Consider the following 22,006-nt stretch of genomic DNA (forward strand, 5'->3'; position numbering starts at 1 on the left):
TGCCCATCTGACCTCTTGCCCCCACCCACAGCTCTTCTTACAGCTGGGCAATGGTGCAGGGAACCGTTTCTGGGCAGCCAACGTGCCCCCCAGTGAGGCTCTGCAGCCCAACAGCAGCCCTGGTGCCCGGCGGCACCACCTGGAGGCCAAATACCGTGAGGGCAAGTACCGCCGCTACCACCCGCTCTTCGGCAACCAGGAGGAACTGGACAAGGTCAGGGCACTGGGCCTCTGGGACCCCTGGAGACCACCCACTTTTTTTTCTACCCCCCTCTATTGCTCTCTCTTTCGCAGCTCATCTCTTTGATCAGCTCACAGTGATGATGAGTTGGCATATGGGGAAACTGAGGCCCAGAGGGTGGAAGGGCCCTGCTTAAGCCAAGGGAGAATTGTAGCAAATCAAGGAGGAGTCAGGCCTGACCCCTGGGCCAAGTCCACATCCCCAGCATCTGTCTGCCTCCCTCCCCTCCTGATTCCTCTGTCTCCTGAACCGTCCTGCTCCTGTGAATCCTGCCAAAAGGAGTGAACTTGATGGGGATGCTATTTCCTGTCAGGCTCATGAAAAACAGCTGGCTGCTCTGACCCACCCCCATCCACACCCCACTCAAGCTGAGGCCCCACACGGGCCTCAGGCCCTGACAGGCTGGGAGCCAAGCCCTGGGCCCTGGTCTGGCTCAGCCTGAGTGGGAGGCAGCTGGCTCTGAGGCAGGGGGATGCCACTTGTGACCTCTGATTGGCCTTCACCCCCTCCCCCCAAGTGGCCCCACCCAAGCAGGCTCAGGCGGGCTGGACACCCAGTGGGAGCCAGGCCTCCACCTCCCAGGAACCCAGGCGTCCAGCCCCCAGCCCAGCCCAGTCTAGCCCGCCAGCTAGGAGGGGCAGGGACTCCCATTGGTCGGGAGGGCTGGGCAGGCAGTGAGGAATTCAAATGTGGGAGGAATGAGCTACAAAGCACCCCCCTCTGGCCTTCCACAAGGCAGAAGGAGCGTGAGATCCTCTAGAGAACAGGCTTGGCAGCTGATTGGGTCCCAGAGGCTGCTAGTAGGGGTGAGCCCTGCACCACCGGGACCCCCAGCCTCTGCGGAGCGGCCCCTACCCACCCCCCTATGCCCTTGGCCCTTCTCATCCTCCCCCTCTCCTCTCTCTATGTCCTCCTTCCTGGCTCTTCTCTTTGAACCCGAGGCTGGGCTTCCAGACTTGGGTGACTCCTTCTTCTTCCTTCCTCTCCTCCCCCCAGCTCCCCCATGCCCACTGGCTCCCCACTCCAGCTTAGGCTGACCCTCCCCTCACCCTTTCTCCCTCCTCCCAGGCTCTGTGTGCTGCAGTCACTACCACAGACCTGGCTGAGACCCAGGCTCTTCTGGGTTGTGGGGCCGGGGTCAACTGCTTCTCAGGGGACCCTGAAGCTCCCACGCCCCTGGCTCTTGCCGAGCAGGCCGGCCAGATACTGCAGATGGAATTCCTTCGGAACAACCGGACCACGGGTGAGTGACCAGTGGGACGGTCTACCTCGAGGGATGTGCCTCCCTGCTGCCATGGCCTGGCCCTGTGATGGGGGTGCTGTGAGGCCCCCAATACACACGCACTCGAGCCGTGAGTGCAGCTCTGTGAGGGGCCCCGGCAAGCAGTGTGTGGTTTGGGTTGCCGTGTCAGTGTTGATTGGTGCATCTGGCTTCCCCTTCCTGTGTGTTTTTTTTTTGTGTCTGTCCCTACGTCTCTCATTCAGGACTTGTGGGTCCCTCCCTGACCTGCAGTGCAGGCCTTCATGGTGGTATCTGTGCTCCAGTGTCTGTGCATCTCTGAGCCACTGTGGATCTGGGTTTCCTTATCCCTGGGGGCGTTGAGGGCTTTGGGGTTTGTGCAGCCACAGAGTGTCTGAGTCGCTGTGTGGGGATTGCATTTCTCCGTGTGCGGGTGACCCATGATGGCAGCCTTGTCTGCTGCTTTGTCTGGGCGGGGCTCTGTCACAGGCTGGAGTTGGGTCCCATTTGGCTGTCACTCTCCAGCTGGGTGAGGAGGGGACGGTGGGGATAAGCCCTGCTGGTCATGGCTCAGGGCTGGCCTCTGGGGCCATATCCTAGGACTGAGGGTGGAGCTCGGCAGCCAGAGCTCGGCTCAAGGCCATGGGTGGGTGGGGCGTGCTGTGCTGGAGCAAGCCCAGGTGGCCAGGGAGACACAGGAGACCACCCAGCTGGCTTGGGCTTTGGGACTGCTGGGAGGAGGGCTGGAGCCGGGCTGCTTCCCTAGGCTTTGCACTGTGTGGGACAAACCTCCTTCTGGGGATTGTTAGTGAGTTTGCCTAAGACCCCTCATTCTAGTGTGCTTACTCTGTGCCTCAGCAGAGAGAACAGGGTGGGCTAGGTTGGGGAGTCAGGAGGGCTTCCTGGCAGGGGAGGTACTGGAGCTGGGCTGTGGAATTTGCACAAGTGGGGAGAGGTGGAGGATGACTTGGGCAGAGCCCAGGATGTGGCAATGAGAGCCTGAGGGTGACAGGGGGCTGGTGACTTGAATGTAAGCTTGGATGCTCAACCCAGGTGGGGGTGAGGGGGGTACCTGGGATGGCGAGCATGAGCAGCCATTCCTCCCCCTACCCCCAAAACCTTTCCTAAAGAGGTACCTCGGCTGGATTCAGTGAAGCCCCTGGAAAAGCACTACTCAGTTGTCTTGCCAACTGTGAGCCACAGTGGCTTTCTCTACAAGACCGCTTCGGCCGGCAAGTTGCTGCAGGACCGCCGTGCCCGGGAAGGTGGGTGCCAGGCCAGACCCCATTGCTGCCAGGGCATTCTGGCATGGTGGCGGGGCCAGAGCAGCCAGGGCAGGCTGGGCTGGTGGGCCCATGAAGGTACCAAGTGTACTCTGGCAGAGTCATCCTAAGAGGGCTTCTGAGATGTTGTCTCTGGGACACAGTAGATGCTTCCTAAGCGAGCCAGTAGGGGTAGGAGCAGGACCTGGCACTGCAGAGCAAGTCACTGCTAGAGTTCCTTTAGGCTAAAAAAGCCATTATTGAGCACCTGCTGGGTGCTGGGCAGCTGGCATTTGGAGCCAGACAGAGCTAAGCATAGAGCCCATCCCTTTATCATCTCTGCCTTCCATTTGCTCCCCCACTCAGTGCGACCTTCAGTCCTTCCTACATCCCGCAAGGACCTGCACTGTCAGCCCTCCCACCCCATGACCTGTGACCCCTCCCCCCTCACTTACTGTGCTGCAGCATTACTGGCCTCTTTGCTCTTTCTCAGCCACATATATTCACTTCCGCCAGGGCCTCTGCATTTGCTCTGCCCCCGCCTAATGGGCTTTTCTGCAGAATATCTGCGTGACCAGTCCCTCGCTTCAATCCGGTCTCTGTTTAAATGTTACTCCTTAGAGACTTCATCCATGACCATTTTATCCAAAATAGCATGCCCTATTTACCCTTCTTTTGCCCTAATTTCACAGCACTTAGCTAACATTAATTTGTCTGTTTATAGATGTGTCTGGTGTTTCTCTGTGCACCATTGGAATATTAGCTTCCTTTGCCCGCACTGTAGCCCCAGCACCGAGAACAGCTCCTAGTGTGGTGGGCACTTGGCAGACATTGCAGGACGAAGGGTAACGGAGGCAGGGTTGGTGCTCCTCGAGGGGCCCAGCCTGGGGGATGGCTCTGGGACACCTGCTGTCAGAGGACAGAGGTTATCCTTGCAGACAGGACAAGAGACAGTGTCTGCTTTGAGAAGATTGTTGAGATCATCGCTCTCTGTATCCCTCAGCACCCTCTGTTAAGCTTACTAGCACCCAAAGAGATTTCGTTGGCGCTCTGTGCTGTTCACCACCTCACTGCCCCCCAGGCACTGCCCCTAGTCTACCTCCCTTTGCCTGATAATGTCATTTATGTAACTGCCTGAGTCATCCTTTTTGCCCTGGGTGCCAGGAAGCTCTGAGACAATGTGAAGCTCAAAGCTGTGAACTCTATGAGCTTGCATGATTTTGACCTTGTGTTCTTTCTCCTGCCTTCCCTGGTCCAGATTCCCATTTCTTTTCCTTTCTGGGCTCTTGTCAGTTTCCTCAGAGCCATTATAGGAGGAGACAGAGTGTAGAGCAACGTGTACCACTGGCAGGGGAGGGTGAGAGCGCGGGGTAGCCATGGAAGCTTCCTACGGCATACGGGCTGGACTTGAGGGAGGGAAGGTGTGGGTGGAGGGAACAAGGTGAACAAAAGTGGGGAGGTGGGGTGCCCAGGAGTAGTCAGAGAGGTGACTGGAGAGGTAAGTGGGGGCAGACCCAGCAGGGCTTTGAATGCCAGCCTTAGCGGTATAGGATAAGGAGAGGAGGGCATGGAAAGGTGTTGAGCAGAGGAAGGATGGAGTCTGGTTTTACCTCGCTTTTGAATCTTAGGAGAAGTGAGGCTAGGAACCAGTGAAGAAGTTACTGCAGTAGTCCAGGGGAGAGGTGTGAGCTGGGCTGGGGTGGCAGGCTGCAGGGAGGAGTATGGAACTGGGGGAAGCTTGTGAGTTAGAATGAAGAGAACATGGGTCAGGTGGGAGTGGGGGCCCAGGGAGGATACAGAGGTGGTTTTCAGGGGAAGGAGGGAGGCTCCCTCATGGCTCCCTGCCCACCTTCTCTCCAGAGTTCAGCCGACGCTGGTGTGTCCTTAGCGACGGGGTCTTGAGCTACTATGAGAATGAGCGGGCAGTGACCCCCAACGGTGAGATTCGGGCCAGCGAGATTGTGTGCCTGGCAGTACCCCCTCCTGACACCCACGGGTGAGCACCCCTGGGGCAGAATCACAGAATCACAGTTATTGCCATAAGGTCCAACACCCTTCCCCCCACGATTGAGGAAATAGAAATGGGCCGAGAGAGGGCCAGAACCTTCCCAGGGTCATGCAGCAGCAACCTGGGAGCTGGGTCTCCTGAGGCCCCAGTCTAGGGCTTTCCCACCACTTCTTCGGGGGCCAAGGAAAAGTCAGTGGGCAGGGGGTGGAGGCAGGGCATCACGGGTGGGTCTTGGCTGGGCCTGAATCCTGGCTTGTGTATCTACAGCTTTGAGCACACCTTTGAGGTGTACACAGAGGGAGAGCGGCTGTACCTGTTTGGGCTGGAGAGTGCAGAGCTGGCTCGTGAGTGGGTCAAGTGCATTGCTAAGGTGGGCCTGGGTTAGTGGGCAGGTGTGGGGAGTCTGATGGCCCAGGGTAGGACTTCCTGGCTGTTTCCATGTACCCCAGCTCCCCTATCTCATGAATGCAGGGAGCAGACATAAGGCTGGCTTCTTGGGCCAAGGGCCTGACAATCTATAGTCACCTAGCAGGGAGAGAGGTCAGGAGACCTGTGGAAGAAGGTCTTGTGGGCCTTGCACTCTGTAGGTGCTCAGTACATGTTTAATAATCAGTAACAGAGCCATCTTAGAATGGACAGTACTGACTCCAGAAGGAGTGAGCTCCTTGTTCTGGAGGAAGGAGGCAGGAGGCTGCTCACCCCTGGGGACCAGAGCCAGGTGCCCCATGGGGTCCCCCTGTGCTATGAGGGCCTGTGACTCTTACTTACTTGTTCCTTGATCAGTTTTCTGTGACCCTTCTGATGGTCAGCCCTCTGAGCCCTGGGGACCCAGCTGAACCAGTCTTGGTCCTGGCCCTTCAGTGGTTCCTTTGCTGGTGGGAGAGACAGATGGGGCCTAGACAGTGACAATACTGTAATCAGAGCTGCAACAGCGGAGAGGAGGGCATCCCTGAAGGTGTCTGGGAATGTTGTCCGGGGAGGACACATCGGAGTGGGTACGAAGTGGGGTCTGATACCCGAGGTCCTGAACAGTGGTGCGTTCTGCCCTGGGGAAGAGAGAGGAGGCAGCTGGGTGGGAAATGGGTGTGTGCCCATAAGCCAGAGAGCTGGGGGGGTCCCAGACATGCAGTGCCATGGGCTGATGCAGCCTCCTCGGCTACCTCCCCTTTCTCCTGGCCTCCCTACCAGGCATTCATACCTCCCCTGGCTGAAGATCTACTGGCCCGGGATTTTGAACGGCTTGGGCGCCTACCCTACAAAGCTGGCCTGAGTCTACAGCGGGCCCAGGAGGGCTGGTTCTCCCTCACTGGCTCTGAGCTCCGAGCTGTCTTCCCAGAGGGGCCCTGTGAGGAGCCGCTACAACTTCGGAAACTGCAGGAGCTTTGTGCGTGGACCCAGCCCTGGGCCCCTAAATTCCAGGGCACCCTATCCTGGGCCCCCAGGCCCCCAGCCCCTTCCTGGTAGTCTGCACTCTACCCTGGCCTGGCCAGAAGGAGCCAGCCTGCCCTCCTATGTCCTCTCCTGCCCTTGGGGTATATCTCAGCAACTCCGTATATTGGGGGGTGGGTCCCAGGGATGTGTGTACCCAGAGAGCCTCTGGAGGGAGTCGGTTGGGGACCATGAACAGGGCCTCACCTTGACCGGTCCCTCCACAGCCGTCCAAGGGGACAGCGAGAACCAGGTGCTGGTGCTGGTGGAGCGAAGGAGGTGAGCCCTGGACTCCTGGGGCAGAGCTCTCTTTCAGAAGCCTGTGGCAGTCTGAGAGACTTGGGAGGGGTCGGGCAGGGGTAAGCCCCCAAGTGACCGACTCTCCCCACCCAGGACGCTGTATATCCAGGGGGAGCGACGGCTGGACTTCACAGGCTGGCTGGGGGCCATCCAGAAAGCAGCGGCCAGCTCCGGGGACACGCTGTCAGAGCAGCAGCTCGGAGACTCGGATATCCCTGTGATTGTGTACCGCTGTGTGGACTACATCACCCAGTGTGGTGAGCCCTGCCCGCTTGGCACAGGCCCCGCCCTACCCAGGGAGAGTCCCTCCCATCTGCCTTCTCTAGGCCAAGCCCCACCTTCCCAGGATGCCTCCTACAGCAGCTGTGAGGCTCCGCCCCTGGCTCAGTCCCACCTCTCTCCAGGCCTGACTTCGGAGGGCATCTACCGCAAGTGTGGGCAGACGTCAAAGACCCAGCGGCTGCTGGAGAGCCTGCGGCAGGACGCTAGGTCTGTGCGCCTCAAGGAGGGTGAGCAGCACGTGGATGATGTATCCTCAGCACTCAAGCGTTTCCTGCGAGACCTGCCCGATGGGCTCTTCACTCGCGCCCAGCGCCTGGCCTGGCTGGACACTTCAGGTGGGCCCCGCAGCCCTTGTCCAGCCTAAGACTCGGGCTGGTGCTGCTGGCTTTGCCACTGCTGTCCCAGGATTCCCTCCCTTCCACTCACCATCCACGGGGTTGGACACATGGATGAGGCATGCCCCAGGGGACAAGCTCCAGTTCCCCTCCCTTCCTTTGCTTCTCCTTTCATTGTTACTCTAAACAGAACCAGGAAATGCTGTCCCCAAGGATTAAAGGCAGAACAGCCAGAGGGTTGGGACAGGGGAGATGGCTGGGGGGGGGGGGGGGGGAGATGGGGACTTCTTGACCTGATCTCTCTCTCCCCACCCAGAGATTGAGGATGAGGAGGAGAAGATCTCTAGGTACCGAGAGCTCTTGGCACGCCTGCCTCCAGTCAACCGTGCCACAGTGAAGGCCCTTATCAGCCACCTGTACTGGTGAGGAATGTTACTATTATATGGCTCCGGGGGGATGGGGTGGAAAAGATTCTTCTCCCAACCTGGCCGACTGCTCTCTCCTCAGAACCCGGTAGGTCTGGGAACTGAATGTTGACTTTTGTTGTGCCCTGATCTTGGACCCTTTGTCTCCCAATTTCCTGCACAGGATGGTGGGATGGGGGGAGGATCTGCAGGGTGGAGGAATAGAGGAGGTTTCAGCTAGGACCCAGGGGACCTTGGCCAGGTATCCCAGCTTCCCAGCTCTGTTCCTCCCCAGGACCCAAGACGTGGCCAGGAAGACCGTACCCATTTCCCTAACTAGCAGTGCACTCTGACCAGGACCTTCCCTGGCCTGACTCCAGGAGCTGGTCACGGACCTGCTTGGAACTGGGAGGGGGAAGTGGGGAAGTTCTGGGCTGGACTTCTCACTCAAGCCTTCTGTCTTCCCCTGTCCAGCGTCCAGTGCTTCTCAGACACAAACCAGATGAACACACACAACTTGGCTATTGTATTTGGGCCCACGCTCTTCCAGACTGACGGGCAGGACTACAAGGCTGGCCGAGTGGTGGAAGACCTCATAGGCCACTATGTGGTGGTGTTCAGTGTGCGTCTCCGGCTAGCGGGCAATGGAGGGTGGGGACGAGCCTCTTGGGTGGCAGCGGTCATCTGTCTCTGTGTGTCTCTCCCCACCCCCAGGTAGATGAGGAGGAACTGAGGAAGCAGCGGGAGGAGATCACTGCCATCGTGAAGATGCGTGTGGCTGGCACTGCCAGTGGGACCCAGGTGAAAGATAGGGCCTGGGGGTGGGGGCTCGGGACAGCTGCCTGCACCCACTGCCCAGACCTCTAGCTGAGCCCTGTCTCCTCACAGCATGCGGGTGACTTCATCTGCACAGTGTACCTGGAGGAGAAGAAGGCAGACACAGAACAGCATGTCAAGGTGGGGGCTTGGGACCTAGCCACCAAGGGTTCCAAAGAGTCGGGCTGGGCCAGGCATAGCCTCAGGAGACCAGGGGACCAGAGCCTCCATCCCAAGGGGGAGCCCTAGTTTGCAATCTGTATGTGGCTGGTGCCTGAGTCTGTCTCACTGCCTCGTCCCCACCCAGCTCCTCAGGCCCACTCAGAGACACTCCCCCAGCATCCCAGGACTCCAGAGGACCGGAGGGCTGGGCTCAGCCCTTGGATTACACAACAAAGTTGTGGCAAAGCAGGGGCAGGGGCAGGGTGGGCTGACCTCTCTCTCCTCGGCCACCGCAGATCCCGGCATCCATGACGGCTGAGGAGCTTACCCTGGAGATCCTGGACCGCAGGAACGTGGGCATCAGGGAGAGAGACTACTGGACCTGCTTCGAGGTCAATGAGAGGGAGGAGGCAGGTGGGTAGCCCCCAGGATTGGCACGGAGTGTGGCATGGCCTGTACCTGTCTGGGCGGTGGCCCCAGTCTGTCTTCCCCTGCCCCCAGTGTCCAACAGTGGTGGTCAAGGGGGTTTTGGATGATGGGTATTGCTGTCACACTGTCATCTCAGTGACGGAGGTGATAGTGTGCTGGCAGGGATTGAGGGGATGGCTGTGATGTGGCTGATAGGAAGGACCATGAAGGAGGTAGGTGGCGTCAGCTATGACCATGCTTTCTTGGTGTCAGAGTGATGTTGCTTGCAAGGGTGGGGATGCTAAATTTGATAATGGCATTGGTGATGAAGGGATTAGGAGGTGGTGATGAGTGCAAGAGGGATGGGGCAGGGTCGGATGTGGTGGTATTCCTGAGGCTGCTGGAGATGGCGGTGTGAGGGAGCCATGGTGGTGAAGGGGGTGATAAGGGCATTTTAGGGTGAAGGGTGGTTTGTTTTTAAACATTTCATTTATTTATTTGACGAAGAGACGGCAAGAGAGGGAACAGAAGCAGGGGGAGTGGGGGAGGGAGAAGCAGGCTTCCTGGTGAGCTGGGAGCCCGATGCGGGGCTCAATCCCAGGACCCTGGGATCACGACCTGAGCCAAAGGCAGAAACTTAAGGTCTGAGCCACCCAGGTGCCCCGAAGGGTGGTGGATGAGGGTGTATCTGTTCATCTGTTTTCCTGTGATTTGTTGAGTGCCACCCACCAGGTTGGGGGGCCAGACACAGTCCCTCGCCTCACAGGGGTTAGTGTGGTCTGGAATGGACAGCAATGCCATGATCACCGGGACAACCATTCAACTGAGGCTGTGAGGACCGCTTTGCAGGAAAGGGCCACAGCACTGCTGGAGCTCACAACAGGCTCTCTGGCTTTACGTCCCTGTGCTAGGAGGTGAAGAAGAGTAGGAGTTACATGCTAAAGGGAGAGAAAAGTGCCTCCTGGCAGTGGGAATGGCACAGGCAAAGGCCCTGTGGTAGCCATGGACGTTACCCTTTCAAGGAGCTTGAGGTGACAGTGAAGGGCTTGTGTCACGGGGTGGGGCGGGAGATAGACACAGAGGCAGTCACTGGGCCTGACCACAATGCAAGGCCACTAAAGGGTTAGCGATGGGAGTTTGGAGAGGTTGTTCCTTATTGTTGGGTAGGGAGAGGTTGTTCCTTGTTGGGTAAGGAGAGGTGGGGGCGGGGAAGGAGACTCATGCTAGGGACCACATGGAAGGCCACGGTATTAGTCCAAGGACAAATGGTTACGTGGGCCACTGTGTCAATAGTGATGGACAGAAGCAAAGAGATTCAACATATGGAGGGAAGATGGGGAGGCTTTGTTTCTGGCTTGAGCGGTTTGGCGGGTGGTGTTTTCCTTGATGGGGACACACAGGAAAGATCACTGGCTTGGATTTGGATGTGTGGGTTGGGTCGGCTTTGGTCGCAGCCAGATGTGTGGAGCCTCAAGCTCTGGGGTGTGGCAGTGCTGGTAGGTGTTGGGCGTGGATGGAGCCTGTGGCCATGTAGGTGCTACGTGTGTGCACCAGGCCTCAGCGCTGTGAGGCCTGTTACACAGTAACAGCGGGTGTGCCCTCCCCACAGAGCGCCCCCTGCACTTTGCGGAGAAGGTGTTGCCCATCTTGCATGGACTGGGCACAGACAGCTACTTGGTGGTGAAGAAGCACCAGTCCATGGAAGCCATGCTGCTCTACCTGGGTAGGTGGTGGTGCCTCTGGGGGGCCAGTGCCCATAGCGCTGGGCAGGCAGGAGCCTCCCCTTCATCTGGAGCCTGGATGGGAGCTGGTGGTGCTGGGCAGAGCCGCTAAAGCAGAGAGTGGCCCGTGGGCTCATTGTCAGCTGGGGTAGGCTGGAGTGGGTTCCTTCATCCTGGGACCCTCCCCTGGGTGTCCATGTCCATGGTTGGGGGTCAGGGCAGCCCATGGCCACTCCAGTCTTCCCCCAGCCAGCCACGTGGGTGACACCAAGCACGGCATGATGAAGTTCCGTGAGGACCGGAGCCTCCTGGGCCTGGGCCTGCCCTCGGGGGGCTTCCACGATCGGTACTTCATCCTCAACAGCAGCTGCCTCCGGCTCTACAAGGAGATCCGGGTAAGTAGCCCCAGTGGGTCTGGCCGTACAGCAAGCACTGGCGCCCAGGTGTGCTCACACACCCGTTCACAAACATCTGCTGGTGTCTGCCAGCGGGAGCATCCCCATCGCGGGACCCTAGGATGGCTAGTGGTGGGGGAGAGCCAGAGACTCTCGGGTCCAGTGTTCTGTGCCCTGTGGCACCTGGATGCCATCCCATCGGGCTCCTGCCATCTCGCCTGAGCCTGGGCTTTGTCACGGCACCCACAAGGATGTGCCCTATGGTGACAGCCCCCACTTGTGGCCTCTGCAGTCCTCGCCACTTCACAGGCTTTCCCTCCTCCATGCCCACTCTGTCCATGTGCCAGGTATCCTCCCAGACCTCGACACCCTGCCCCCAACATCTTCTGTACATCCCTGCCACAGCCCACCATGCACCACTACACACACTGTCCTGGCTCTGGGCCTGGACCTCCTTCTTCCATAACACTGATCCTCTATCAAACAGAGCCAGAGGCCGTGGAGCGGGGCCCCTGAGACCGTGAGTAGCTATGAGCCAGCTGCCAGCTTCCTTACACCGCCTGGGGGCCAAGTGAGCCTGGGGGGAGCCTAGGGACCTAGCCAGAGCTCTTGGCCATTTCCAGGCATGGTTCCCCAACCCCCTACCAGTTAGCGCTGGCTCCCACCCTGACTCCTGCCCTTCACCTCCAACCCTGCCCCAGAGTCCTTTCCCCAAGGTAGAATGCCCATCAGTGTGATGCTTTACAGTTTTCCAGAGGACTCTGTGTGGGATCTGTGGGGCCAGTAATGGGGGCCCCTAGGTTTGAATTAGAGGTCCGACCCTTCCTCTTTCCAACCCTGGAGAGAGTTTCAAGGCTGTCAGCATGTCCGTGCTACTGCCCTGATTCTTAAGTGCTGGGGTGGGACTCCACAGGCTTGTGGTATAATCCTCCCTTGGTAGGAGCCCCTGCTCATCCTCCCTGGCTGTGGGCCAGCCCTTACGTGCACACTCTGCGGGCCAGCCCTTACGTGCACACTCCCACACTCTGTGGGAGTCTCGGGACTCCCCTGTCTGTAGGGGATAGTTCCACCTGGGAGAAGCCCCTTACTCAAGTTCAGCTGAAAACCTGCCTTCTGTGATGACCCTGTGGGTCCCAGCTATGCCTCAGGAGCCACAGAGCATAGCTGTTCCACAGGGGTGGGCAGCAGAAATGTGTTTCCAAGCCCAGGGTTCTAGCCTGAGCTCCTACCGCTGCCCGAGCAGTGACTCCAGCGCTTCCTGCCACTCGCCTCTTCTGAGGACACTGGACAGGCCTAGCTGCCATGGAGGGAGCAAAGCAGGCAGACTGGGACCGTCACCTCCCTCTCTCTGCACGCTCCACCTCTATTAATGAATCTGGGCTCCTACAGACCCTTGTGGGGAATGCTTCCTCTCCTCTCCTTTGCCTCCCTCTATGATTACTTACTTCTGGGTCTGTTCACCCCTCCACTCAGTCTCCCTTGGTTCCGGTATATTATTTCCCTGACCCCCTCTTTATATGAGCCCCTTGGAGCAGAATAAGACCATCATTGTGGGCAGAGGGGAAGGAGGGTGGCTGAGGCACCTGGAAAAGCAGCTGCTGATCCCTTAGCACAGAGGGGGAAAGGCAGGAGAACTAGAAAAAGGAAAAAGTGGTAATGTTTATTGAGTGAGGTTTGGTGCCCAGCCCTCCCCGCACCTAATCTCACTGTTGTCCTGCAAGGAGGAATATTGTCCCCATTTCACAGGGGAGAAAACAGGCTTCAAGTGACTTGCCTAAGGCAATCTCTAGATAGTAGCCTGGGATTCAGACCCAGATTTGTTAGCATCAGAGTTCAGTGCTTTGGCCCTTGAAGTACAGGAATCAAGGCCTCAGTAGCTGGGCTGATTTGCCCAAGTGGTGCTCGCCCAATGGCAGCCAGCCCCTGGGCCCTGACAGGAATCCCAAGAGGGTGTGGTTTGGCTACCTAGGTGTTGGTAATTCTGATATTTGCTGGTTTATGGAACAACAGACAGAATATTTGAAATTGGGACAACACCGGGCAATTCAGGATATGCAAACACCCAAGCCTCGGCCCAGGCATCTTCTGTTGTTAAAGACCTGGAGGCATTTAGGGAAGAGTCACATTCTAGAAAAATCTTGGTTTCTGCAGAGCTCTTTGAGCATCAAGGGGCGAACTGTATTCTCTTCTAGTGACCTCATACCTCAGCGATGCTGGAAACATGAGCTGTTTGATTGGAAACCAAGCCCCACATTGAATGATGTCCCCCTCTCCCTCCCTGTCTCAGCCACACTTCTGTCACACGTGCCATACATACACTGCACAGACAAGATCCTGAGGAGGTAGAGTCTGAGGACAGTTTTTTCGAATCCTCAGGGAGCCACAGCCTGGTTTGAATTCCTTGATTCCCACAGTTCTCCCCACACCCTGACTGGAACCACCCCTGTTCCAGTGGTGTCACACCCATGAGCCTGTTCCTTCCCCTGTCAACTCCCTCTACCCCTTGCTTCTGGTTCTCTTTCCCTGGCACCCACATCTCAACTTCTTCCAGGCCCTCAGCCTGCTTTCCATTCTCTCAGCCTGCTGCCTTCCATATTGCAACCTAGTTTTCCACACATCCTTTCCCCTGTCCTGCCTGGAGCCTGCTGTTTTCCCTGCCCGCAGACCCGTTTCTTTCACAACCTCTGTCTCAAGTCTTTTCATCCCCGTGACCTGGCTTCTAACAACCTGCCGTCTGATGGTTTCAGTGTTCTGGGCCTGACTTCTTCCCTGCCTTCCTTCTTTTTCCCTGCCTGCGTGGAGGTTTTCTTCCTTGTGTTTACCCACACTGTGTTTGGCCAGTGTCTGCATCCTGATTTCCCATCCTGCTGCCCCATGTTCTCCTGCCTGCAGCCCAGTTTGCTCAAGGCCGTCTTGGGCACATGGCCATTGTCAGGTCGGGTGTCATGTGTAGGAGACATAGGGTTCCCCCATCAGGGCCTTGGTTCTCAGGGAGGATCAGGGTGAAAGCAGGGCAATAGGGCCTAGTAAGTCCTCCTAAGCTATATCCTCTGAGACAGCACCCAGGTCTCTGCTCATCCTTTATGCAGCCTCACAGCGTCTGCCAGTCCCCAGCCATCCTCTGGTCCCCTTTTTTTGTTCCTGCAGAGGAGCCATGCCTGGGGGTGGCCAGGAGCAATGGTGGGAGCAGGGTGGAGGTGGCTCAGCCTTTGACCCCCCAGTTTTGGTTGTAAGTGAGTCCCCCTCCCTACCATCCACCCTGGTGCCTGGCTGGTGCCTAGGGTGCCTGGTGGGGCAGGGCTTCAAGCAGGTGGCCCCCAAAGCAAGAGGAAGGCTCATTAGCTTGACCCCAAATCTGCCTCTTCCTTGGGGGTCACTGTCCCCGTACCTCTGCCTCAGAGCCAGCCTGCTCCTTCCAAGCCCAGACCCATATGCAGAGGGGGGCCAGAGGCGAACTTGTCCATGAGCCACTGACCCTCCCCAGTACATCGGTCTCTTGCTTCCTGACCTAGACCACTGGAAAGTTCTTCCTTTGGTCTACCAAACAGCTGTCCTGCTTCAGCGTGAGTCCTTAGCCTTCCCCTGGTGGAACCAAAGAGCTAGTAGCTACTGACCCCACAAGTCTTCTGTTCACACGGTCAACCCTGGAGCCTCCGTGGGGTGGAGAGGGGTGAGGAATAAGCCAGCCAAGGCTCTCAGGTCCTACACGCTCATTCAGTTTGGTGCCGGAGGATGACGTGCAGGCTTCTCCCTCCACAGTCTGGTTCAGCAACGGTGCTGCAAGTCAGTTCTGGGATCACTGCTCTGTGTCCTGCTGGAACAGCCACCTCAGGGACTGAGGGTTGACTGTCTGATGCTGCTGCAGGGAGAGTGGCCTGGGGGGCTCAGTTGGGCTGGATGGTGAACATGGAGGGCTTTGTCCGGAAAGCTTCCTGGAGGAGGTTCCCTGTGCTGGGATGCAAAGGGGGCTGGGGAAAGGGAGCGGGGAGGTCACAGCAGTTCCTGCCCCAGCTGACTTGAGTGCCCTCCCTCTGCCTTCCCCCACCCCAGAGTCACCGGCCTGAGAAGGAGTGGCCTGTCAGGAGTCTCAAAGTCTACCTGGGAGTGAAGAAGAAACTGCGGCCACCCACCTGGTGAGCTGGGGCTGGGGCTTGTGAGAGATCAGGACCCATGGTCAGGGGTGCAGCACAGCAGAGGCTTTGAACTTGATGGGGGTTGGTATTGTAGTTTTGAGGGTGTGGTCTCCCAGACCAGCAGCAGCAACATCACCTGGAAATGCAAACAGCCCAGACCTGCTGAGTCATGGGTCCTGGGGGTGGGGCCACCAGTCCATGGTAACAAGACAGTCTGGGGACTCTGATGCTTGCTCTTGTTTGCATACCACTGGCCTGGAATGAAATCCTCACTGACTACCTCTGGGACCTTTCTGGGCCTCACTTTGCACATCTGTAGAACGCAGAGAATGATGGTACACCTGTTTCAGAGGGTGGTATATGTTTTTGAGATGGAAAGTGATGCCTGGCCGCTATTATTGTTATGAATTGCGGTCACCTGACCTAGTTTCCTGACTTTCTCCTCTCATCTGCAGGCTGTGCCTGGTTATCTCTCAGGGACTAGGGCAGGCCTGGGGGTGGGGTGGGGGTGGGTGCAGGCAGAGAGGAAGAGGCAGTGGCCAGAATGTGCCATGCTTGTAAGAAGGCCCTGACCCCTACCCCCGGCTCTGCCCCAGGCGTCTGGGTTCTGTCCTGGGCACCTGGGCTGGGAGGCCTCTGTGGGCGGCCACGTGACTCCATCTGGCCCTTCTCTGCAGCTGGGGCTTTACCGTGGTGCATGAGACTGAGAAGCACGAGAAGCAGCAGTGGTGAGTGAGGGCCCTAGCCTCAGACCCCAGGCTGTGGAGAAATGTTTACGTGTCCCCTCTTGTGGGGTTCCCCCACTGTCCACTTCTATGCCCTGCCTGGAGGCCGTGGGCCGGGGAGACAGGCGCTTGGCAGTGTCCAGATCTGTGCCCTACCCCGCAGGTACCTCTGCTGTGAGACGCAGATGGAACTCCGGGAGTGGTTTGCCACCTTCCTCTTCGTGCAGGTACCAGGTGGAGGGGATGCTGGGAGGCATCCTTCTGGGGAATGGGTCTGTTTGTTCCTTTGCTTTAGAGGCCACCAATTGCTTCAAGTAGATTTTGAGTTGCTTTGAACTCATTGGTTTGTTCATTCACTCAGTAAGCCCTTCCTAGAGGTCCCTCTGGTCCATCCCCAAGCCAGGCGTGCTAGAGACCGAGGGTGTAGCCCCTTTCCTCGGCCACTCCGCAGGTACAAAGGAACAGACCTCGAAGTGACCTGTTAAATAGCCTGGTGTGGTCAGTGTGTGGAGACAGAGAAAAAAGCCCAGGGAGCCTGCTAGCTAGGGAAGGTGGTGGGTAGATGGGGAAGGCAGCAGGGTGGGGGCGTCATGGGACCTGAGCTGGAGGGTGACAGAGCCTTCACCTAGCAAAGGCGGTGGGGGGGATGGGGCGGTTTCCAGGCAGAGGAACAGCTGATGGAAAGGCATGGCCAGAGAACTACAGCTTGCATGGTAGGGCACAAAGAAAGGCCAGGAGTGCCAGAAGCTGACACTGGAAAGGGAGGGAGTCAGGAGCCAGATCTCAGAGCCTTGAAGGCCATTCATTCCCAGGAAGCCGAATTCAACCTCGTCAGCAGTTTGAAGGGAGAGTTTGAAGTGAGAAAGTGGTTTGCCGGTTTGTCTGAGAGGGCTCATTCTGGATTCGGCCTGCAGGGGAGGACAGACTGAGGGAGTCAGGTGGTCGCCACATTGGGCCAGGTGGGAACAGGCCAGGAAGGGGTTGGATGGGGTGGTGGGGAGGGGTTGGACTCAAGCCATAGATTTTAAACAAGAGCTCAGAGTTGTCTGGGGGAAAAGGGAGACAGAACTGTACCAGGGCCCTGAGCTTCCTGGTAGTCAAGCCTAAAGGGAAAACAGGTGGGTTCCATAGTCTTGGCTCCCAGTGGAAGGAGGCACACATGTGTTTCCTTTAGAACTAATTTCTGGGTACCGTATTCTTGGAGCAGTTTGTGTACCCAGAGGTGGGAGTTATTGAGCAACATCACTGGCTGCGTTTTGCCAGGGATACAGTCATATTCTCCTCTAACTGCTGCTTCTCATACTGACTGGGATCAAAGCTGAGGGTATCCCCTCAGCTCAGAACTGGAGGCATTTCTGGGAAGGGTGGGTGGATCGGGAGCCGAGTGCCCTCCTCTCACCTCCCCAGCACGACGGCCTGGTGTGGCCCTCGGAGCCCTCCCGTGTGTCCCGGGCAGCGCCTGAGGTCCGGTTGGGCAGCGTGTCCTTGATCCCCCTGCGTGGCAGCGAGAACGAGATGCGCCGGAGCGTGGCCGCCTTCGCTGCGGACCCCCTCTCCGTGAGTGGCTTTCTGTCCCTGTGGGCAGAGGGCTGGGGCCTGGCTGGGGTGTGCCTTCCGCCTGAGTCCCCTCTCTACTTGTCCTGATTGCCACACCCCCCCCCCCCCCCGTCCTCCTCCGCATCCTGACAGGCTCTTTCAGTTGGCGTAGTTCACAGGACCCCCCTCTTTGCATGGCCCTGGGGGACCCAGCTGACCTGAGTACTCCCAGGCTGGCATTCCCAAGTAGCTGCAAAAGCTTAAGCGGGGCCACCGGCCCTGTGAGCCCTCCCAGCGTGCTTATGGAATCTGGCCTTCTGTGGCTTCCCACAGCTCCTCCGCAACGTCTGAGCACGCAAGAGCCAGCCCCTGCCTCTGGGACTCTGCTGCCACGAAGCCTTCCTGTACAGACACCCTCGTGCCCTGCGTGCCCGGTGTGAGCCAGCGGGGAGTGCACAAAGAAGCCTCACCCCCACACCCCGCATCCTGACTGCAGCGTGGGGTTCCCTGGCCAGGAAGCGGAGGGCAGCAGGGTCTGCCTGAGGAGGAACCTCTCATGGGCTCTGTCCAGGTGCTCAGCGCCCCTGGCTTGGCCTGCTCCCTAACCAGGGTCACCCACCCTGAGTTTGAGGGGTTGGAAAGATGGGATGGGCATCAGTCAGGAGATCTGGAGGACCACCATCCTTGCAGAGGCCCAAGGCTCTGGGGCCCCGCTGGAAGGGTGCCCACCTTCTTGTCCCAGACTCCAGAGCAGCAAATGGCGGCAGATGCTCTAAAGGAACACTCAGCTGGGATGGGGAGAGAGCTCTTGGGTATGTTTCTCTGTAGCCTAGAGCCAGGCCTGGGGGACTTTAGGAGCTCCCTCCAGTCTAGCCTGACTGGTAGGGCCCAGGCTTCCTGGTGCCCCTTCCCCACTTTGGGGGCCTTTTGATAATATAAATATATCTGTATATTTTATCCTATATTGCCGAGGCCTGTGATTGGCTGGGGGTTTCAGGTGCTCTGGTGTAGGAGGGGCCAGGAGTTCAGGAGGCCCAAAGGTGAGTGCCTAGTGCCCTGAAGCTGGGGGGACCCAGGGCCATGAGCTGCTTAGCCCCTCCCTCCTGCCCCAGGCAGAGCCCCGGCCCAGCTCCATGCCATCCCCATTGCATGCCTGTGCAGCCGGGCTGGGAAGGCCTATCCTGACCCTGGCCAGGACAGACCCCAGCTGGAGCAAGCCCCTTTCCTGGCTGCAGTCTAGAGTCTGGGCCGGGGCCTGGGTGTAGCCTGTGAGTGACTCAGGGCAGCCCCCCACCAGCCCTTCTGAGACACTAGGTCACAGAGTCATAGGAGCTTTATTAAATTAGGAAGAAGAGCCTCAGGTGTCCCTTGGTCCCTATGCATGGCCCTCCAGAGATGGGCCCTGCCTTACCCCTGGAGGCTGCCCTCACTGAGCACTCCCTGGTTGTCTCCTCCAGGAAGACAAGGCCCTGGCAAGTTGGGGAGATAACGAGCTGTTCAGAGACCTATTTGGGACTCCCTGGGAAGGTGCCAGACACCACATTCCTGCCTCTGCTTAGAGCCTCATTACCGCCCTCTCTCCAGGGGCTCAGCAGGCAGACAGGCTGACCTCCCAACCTTAGCCTCAGCCAGTGGGGGCTGGACAAAGCGGGTGGAGATGGGTCACCGGACCTCTGATTCATATGTTCCCACTCTGGGGAAGGCCAGTGTAGGAATGGAGTGTTGGGGAGCTGAAAGCTCCTCCAGGTTCTGTGTTCCAGGCTCTTGAGGAGGGGAAGTAGATGTCAGACTAGAATAGGTCTCCTGGCCAGTTTCACAGGCTGGGGCTAAGCCCCTTGAGTCCCACTCTTATCCTCCCTTATGTGGGCTGCTCCGGGCCAGGCTGACAGATTGAAAGTCCGACCATTCGGCCTGCAGCTAGGACAAGATTGTCGTCCAACTGCTCAGGGGCTGGAATTCTTCCCTGGATATCACCTTGGATTGACCAGCTAGTAGAGAGAGTCTGGTGGGTAAGACTGGAAATGCCCCAATGCTAGGCTGCCAGCCTTGCTGCCCAGGCTCAGGGACTGGCTGCAGTGACTCAGTTGGGCCACCAGGGGGCAGCCATGGATAGCTCAACATTACTGATCGGGGAGCAGGTTCTGGAGACCCCAGTGTGGCTGTCCTGGCCCAGGTGGTGTTCTGTTGGAGTGTGGGGTGGGACCTGGCCCTGCCTTTGACTCCAAGACTAGTGATGCTCTGGAAGGCAACACCAAGTGCTGTGGACTCCCAGAATCTAGGAGCCAGAAGGAGAGAGTAGCTCTCTGCACTGTCTCCTCCTGGAGGAGGCTCAGAGAAAGGGAAGTGACTTGTGCAAGGTCACATAGCTTTCCTGAATCAAACCTGAGGTTCGTTTCTATAGCCACTCTTTCAGGGGGAGGGAGTCTCCCTCTTCTGTATCCCTCCTGATTTAAATTCTTCTCTCTCCTCTTATAAGTGGCCCCATACGTCCCCTGGGAAAGGGGATCTGAACTGTCAGGAGTTAATGATAACTTAAAGTGCTTTCCCTTGGGATCAGGGACAACATCCCAACAGGAGCCTCAGGTCTCAACTGTAATGAATTATGGCAATGACAACAGCGTGATGGTTTTGGGCAGGAGACTCTGCTGGTCTTGGTCACAGGGATTCCAAGAAATGGGGCCTCTTGGGACCCTGAGTGGTTTATATTCACATTTGAGGTTAGGGTTGTGGGGGAGGGGTGGGATGTGTCAAGATCCCAGAACTAGACCTACTGAGGGGTGGGAAGCAGCTCTTGGAGAAGAGGGGGCTTTCTGGAGGAGGAGGTACCCCCAAGCTGGCCCTGGAAACTGGAAGCCTTGCCGGTATACGTGGTAGGAAGGGGTGCAAGCCAGGGTGAGGTGTTTGGAGTGACCGACCCGGTGACCCAAGTCTGGGCCTGACCATAGTGAGCCCTGGGAGAGAAGGCTGTGGCAAGTCAGTCTGGGTGGAGAGCATTATGGATGGAGAGGGAGGAGGGAAGAGGGAAAGGGCTGGGTGATGGGGTGGGATGTCTGTCTGTCTCACTCTTTCTCTCTGCTACCTCCTTCTTGCTCAACCCGCCTACCCTGCAAAGTGTTTTGCAGCCTTGGAGGGCCTCGGGAGACCCCCAGGCTCTGCAAGAGATCCATAGGACAGGGGAGGGGAAGATGGGCCTTGCCTCCTCCTTCCCCCAGATTCAAGGGATTGGAGGGAGGCCTGGAGTGGAGCCTTTCTCACCGGGCCCAGTGCTCTGGTGGCTTCCCCCCTGCGCACAGCTCACTGGGAAGAACATGGGTGTTGGATACCCGTTGGGCAGATGCCCACGCTCCCATGTATAAGCTCTGGAACCTTGGCTGAGTTCCTGAGGTCTCTGATCCTCACTGTTCACGTCTACTTTGGAGGTATTAATAGTACCTACTAATGGGAGGATTAAATGAGCTAATATGTGTGAAGTAACTCGCACTATCCCTTGGTAATCCCCTTCCCGCACATGTCTAGGGAGACCTGGCATCCAGAGTCTTCTCCAGGCCTCGTATCTTTTACTTCAACAAGCCCTTCTTGAACACCTACTGTGTACAGAGCTTTACTGGACATTGAGGGGGAGCACATAAGTAAATGCCGGTGGGGGGGAGCCCTTCCAGGAGGGGTATTGATCAAGAAAAACTCCACAGAGGAGGTGAGGCTACAAAGACGAGCAGATTTCTACAGGTGGATTTAAGAGGGAAAGGTGTCTTAAGAAGATGGAACAGCATGATGCGGGGGCAAGGTGTTGTGACCCTGCAATGAGCAACCCGTTGTGAGTGTGGCTTAGTGCCCTGGGGGCCTCTCCCCCATGCTTCTGGTGCTGGGGTTTTGCCCTTCTTGCCTCTTAAATGTAACCACATCCCAGTCAAATGGGCTCCTTGGGGTCTTCCCCCACCAGAAACCATTCCTGTTTCTTTAGCTAGCTCTGTGACCAACATGTGATCAGGCCCTAATTGCTGGGGAATGTCTGTCTGTCGCACATATACACGTAAGTACAGCTGGCATGAACCTCTCAACCTCTCCTCCAATATGACACTTCCTTCAGGAAGCTCTTCTGGATTGCTCTTCCGCACTGTGCGCACTTAAGTGTATGTGTGCCTGTGTCCAGTCACTTGACCCCAGCTAGGGCCTGGCCCAGGGAGGAGCTACCAGGGCAGGGTCCCCCAGTCAGCCTGAGCTGGTCCAGTCCTGGCATGTCCCCTCTCCCACGCCACTCTCAGCTTGTGGAAATTTCCGCACTTTCTTCTCCCTGGTTCCAGCTCCTCCTGCTGTATTTATCACCCTGGAGACACAGTGGCACGGGCGCACACATGCCACACATGCACTCATGCCCTGTACACACGTGCCTGCACACCTCAGCCTGCACTTCCAACACACACACACACGCATACACGGCACGTGTCTGAACGCCCCCACAACAAAGCTCTCTAGGAAAATTGCCCCCACCCTGCTCCTCCTCCTCCACTCTGTCCTCCCACCACCAACCACCTCAAGACACTGAGACCAAAGAGATGGGCTGGACAGCCCTCCCACCGCTTGTCAGCCTGGGAGACACAGCCCACTCCCTG

General features: G+C 57.8%; 1 protein-coding gene across 14 annotated transcripts in view; it reads left to right on the forward strand.

Moving 5' to 3' along the window:
* Positions 1–18,358, forward strand: part of ARAP1 (ArfGAP with RhoGAP domain, ankyrin repeat and PH domain 1) — a 61,503-nt gene extending 43,145 nt beyond the window's left edge. For 4 of the 14 annotated variants that reach the window (XM_082749712.1, XM_082749718.1, XM_082749721.1 and 1 more), the window contains 22 exons: positions 32–214; positions 1,310–1,484; positions 2,612–2,746; positions 4,604–4,739; positions 5,019–5,121; positions 5,940–6,135; positions 6,407–6,458; positions 6,573–6,736; positions 6,884–7,096; positions 7,413–7,518; positions 7,975–8,122; positions 8,215–8,301; positions 8,389–8,457; positions 8,775–8,892; positions 10,496–10,609; positions 10,857–11,002; positions 11,490–11,522; positions 15,053–15,135; positions 15,813–15,863; positions 16,024–16,087; positions 17,268–17,417; positions 17,730–18,358. In XM_082749712.1, coding sequence (XP_082605838.1) covers positions 32–214; positions 1,310–1,484; positions 2,612–2,746; positions 4,604–4,739; positions 5,019–5,121; positions 5,940–6,135; positions 6,407–6,458; positions 6,573–6,736; positions 6,884–7,096; positions 7,413–7,518; positions 7,975–8,122; positions 8,215–8,301; positions 8,389–8,457; positions 8,775–8,892; positions 10,496–10,609; positions 10,857–11,002; positions 11,490–11,522; positions 15,053–15,135; positions 15,813–15,863; positions 16,024–16,087; positions 17,268–17,417; positions 17,730–17,747 — 2,544 coding nt within the window. In that variant the 3' untranslated portion in view covers positions 17,748–18,358. Of the gene's footprint in view, positions 1–31; positions 215–955; positions 1,048–1,309; positions 1,485–2,611; positions 2,747–4,603; positions 4,740–5,018; positions 5,122–5,939; positions 6,136–6,406; positions 6,459–6,572; positions 6,737–6,883; positions 7,097–7,412; positions 7,519–7,974; positions 8,123–8,214; positions 8,302–8,388; positions 8,458–8,774; positions 8,893–10,495; positions 10,610–10,856; positions 11,003–11,489; positions 11,523–15,052; positions 15,136–15,812; positions 15,864–16,023; positions 16,088–17,267; positions 17,418–17,729 lie in introns of those variants that run through there. The other 10 variants (XM_082749720.1, XM_082749719.1, XM_082749714.1 and 7 more) reach the window with 5 other exon arrangements.
* Positions 18,359–22,006: the final 3,648 nt, after the last annotated feature.

The sequence above is a fragment of the Mustela nivalis genome (assembly GCF_964662115.1).
Source record: "Mustela nivalis genome assembly, chromosome: 9".
Lineage (NCBI taxonomy): Eukaryota > Metazoa > Chordata > Mammalia > Carnivora > Mustelidae > Mustela > Mustela nivalis.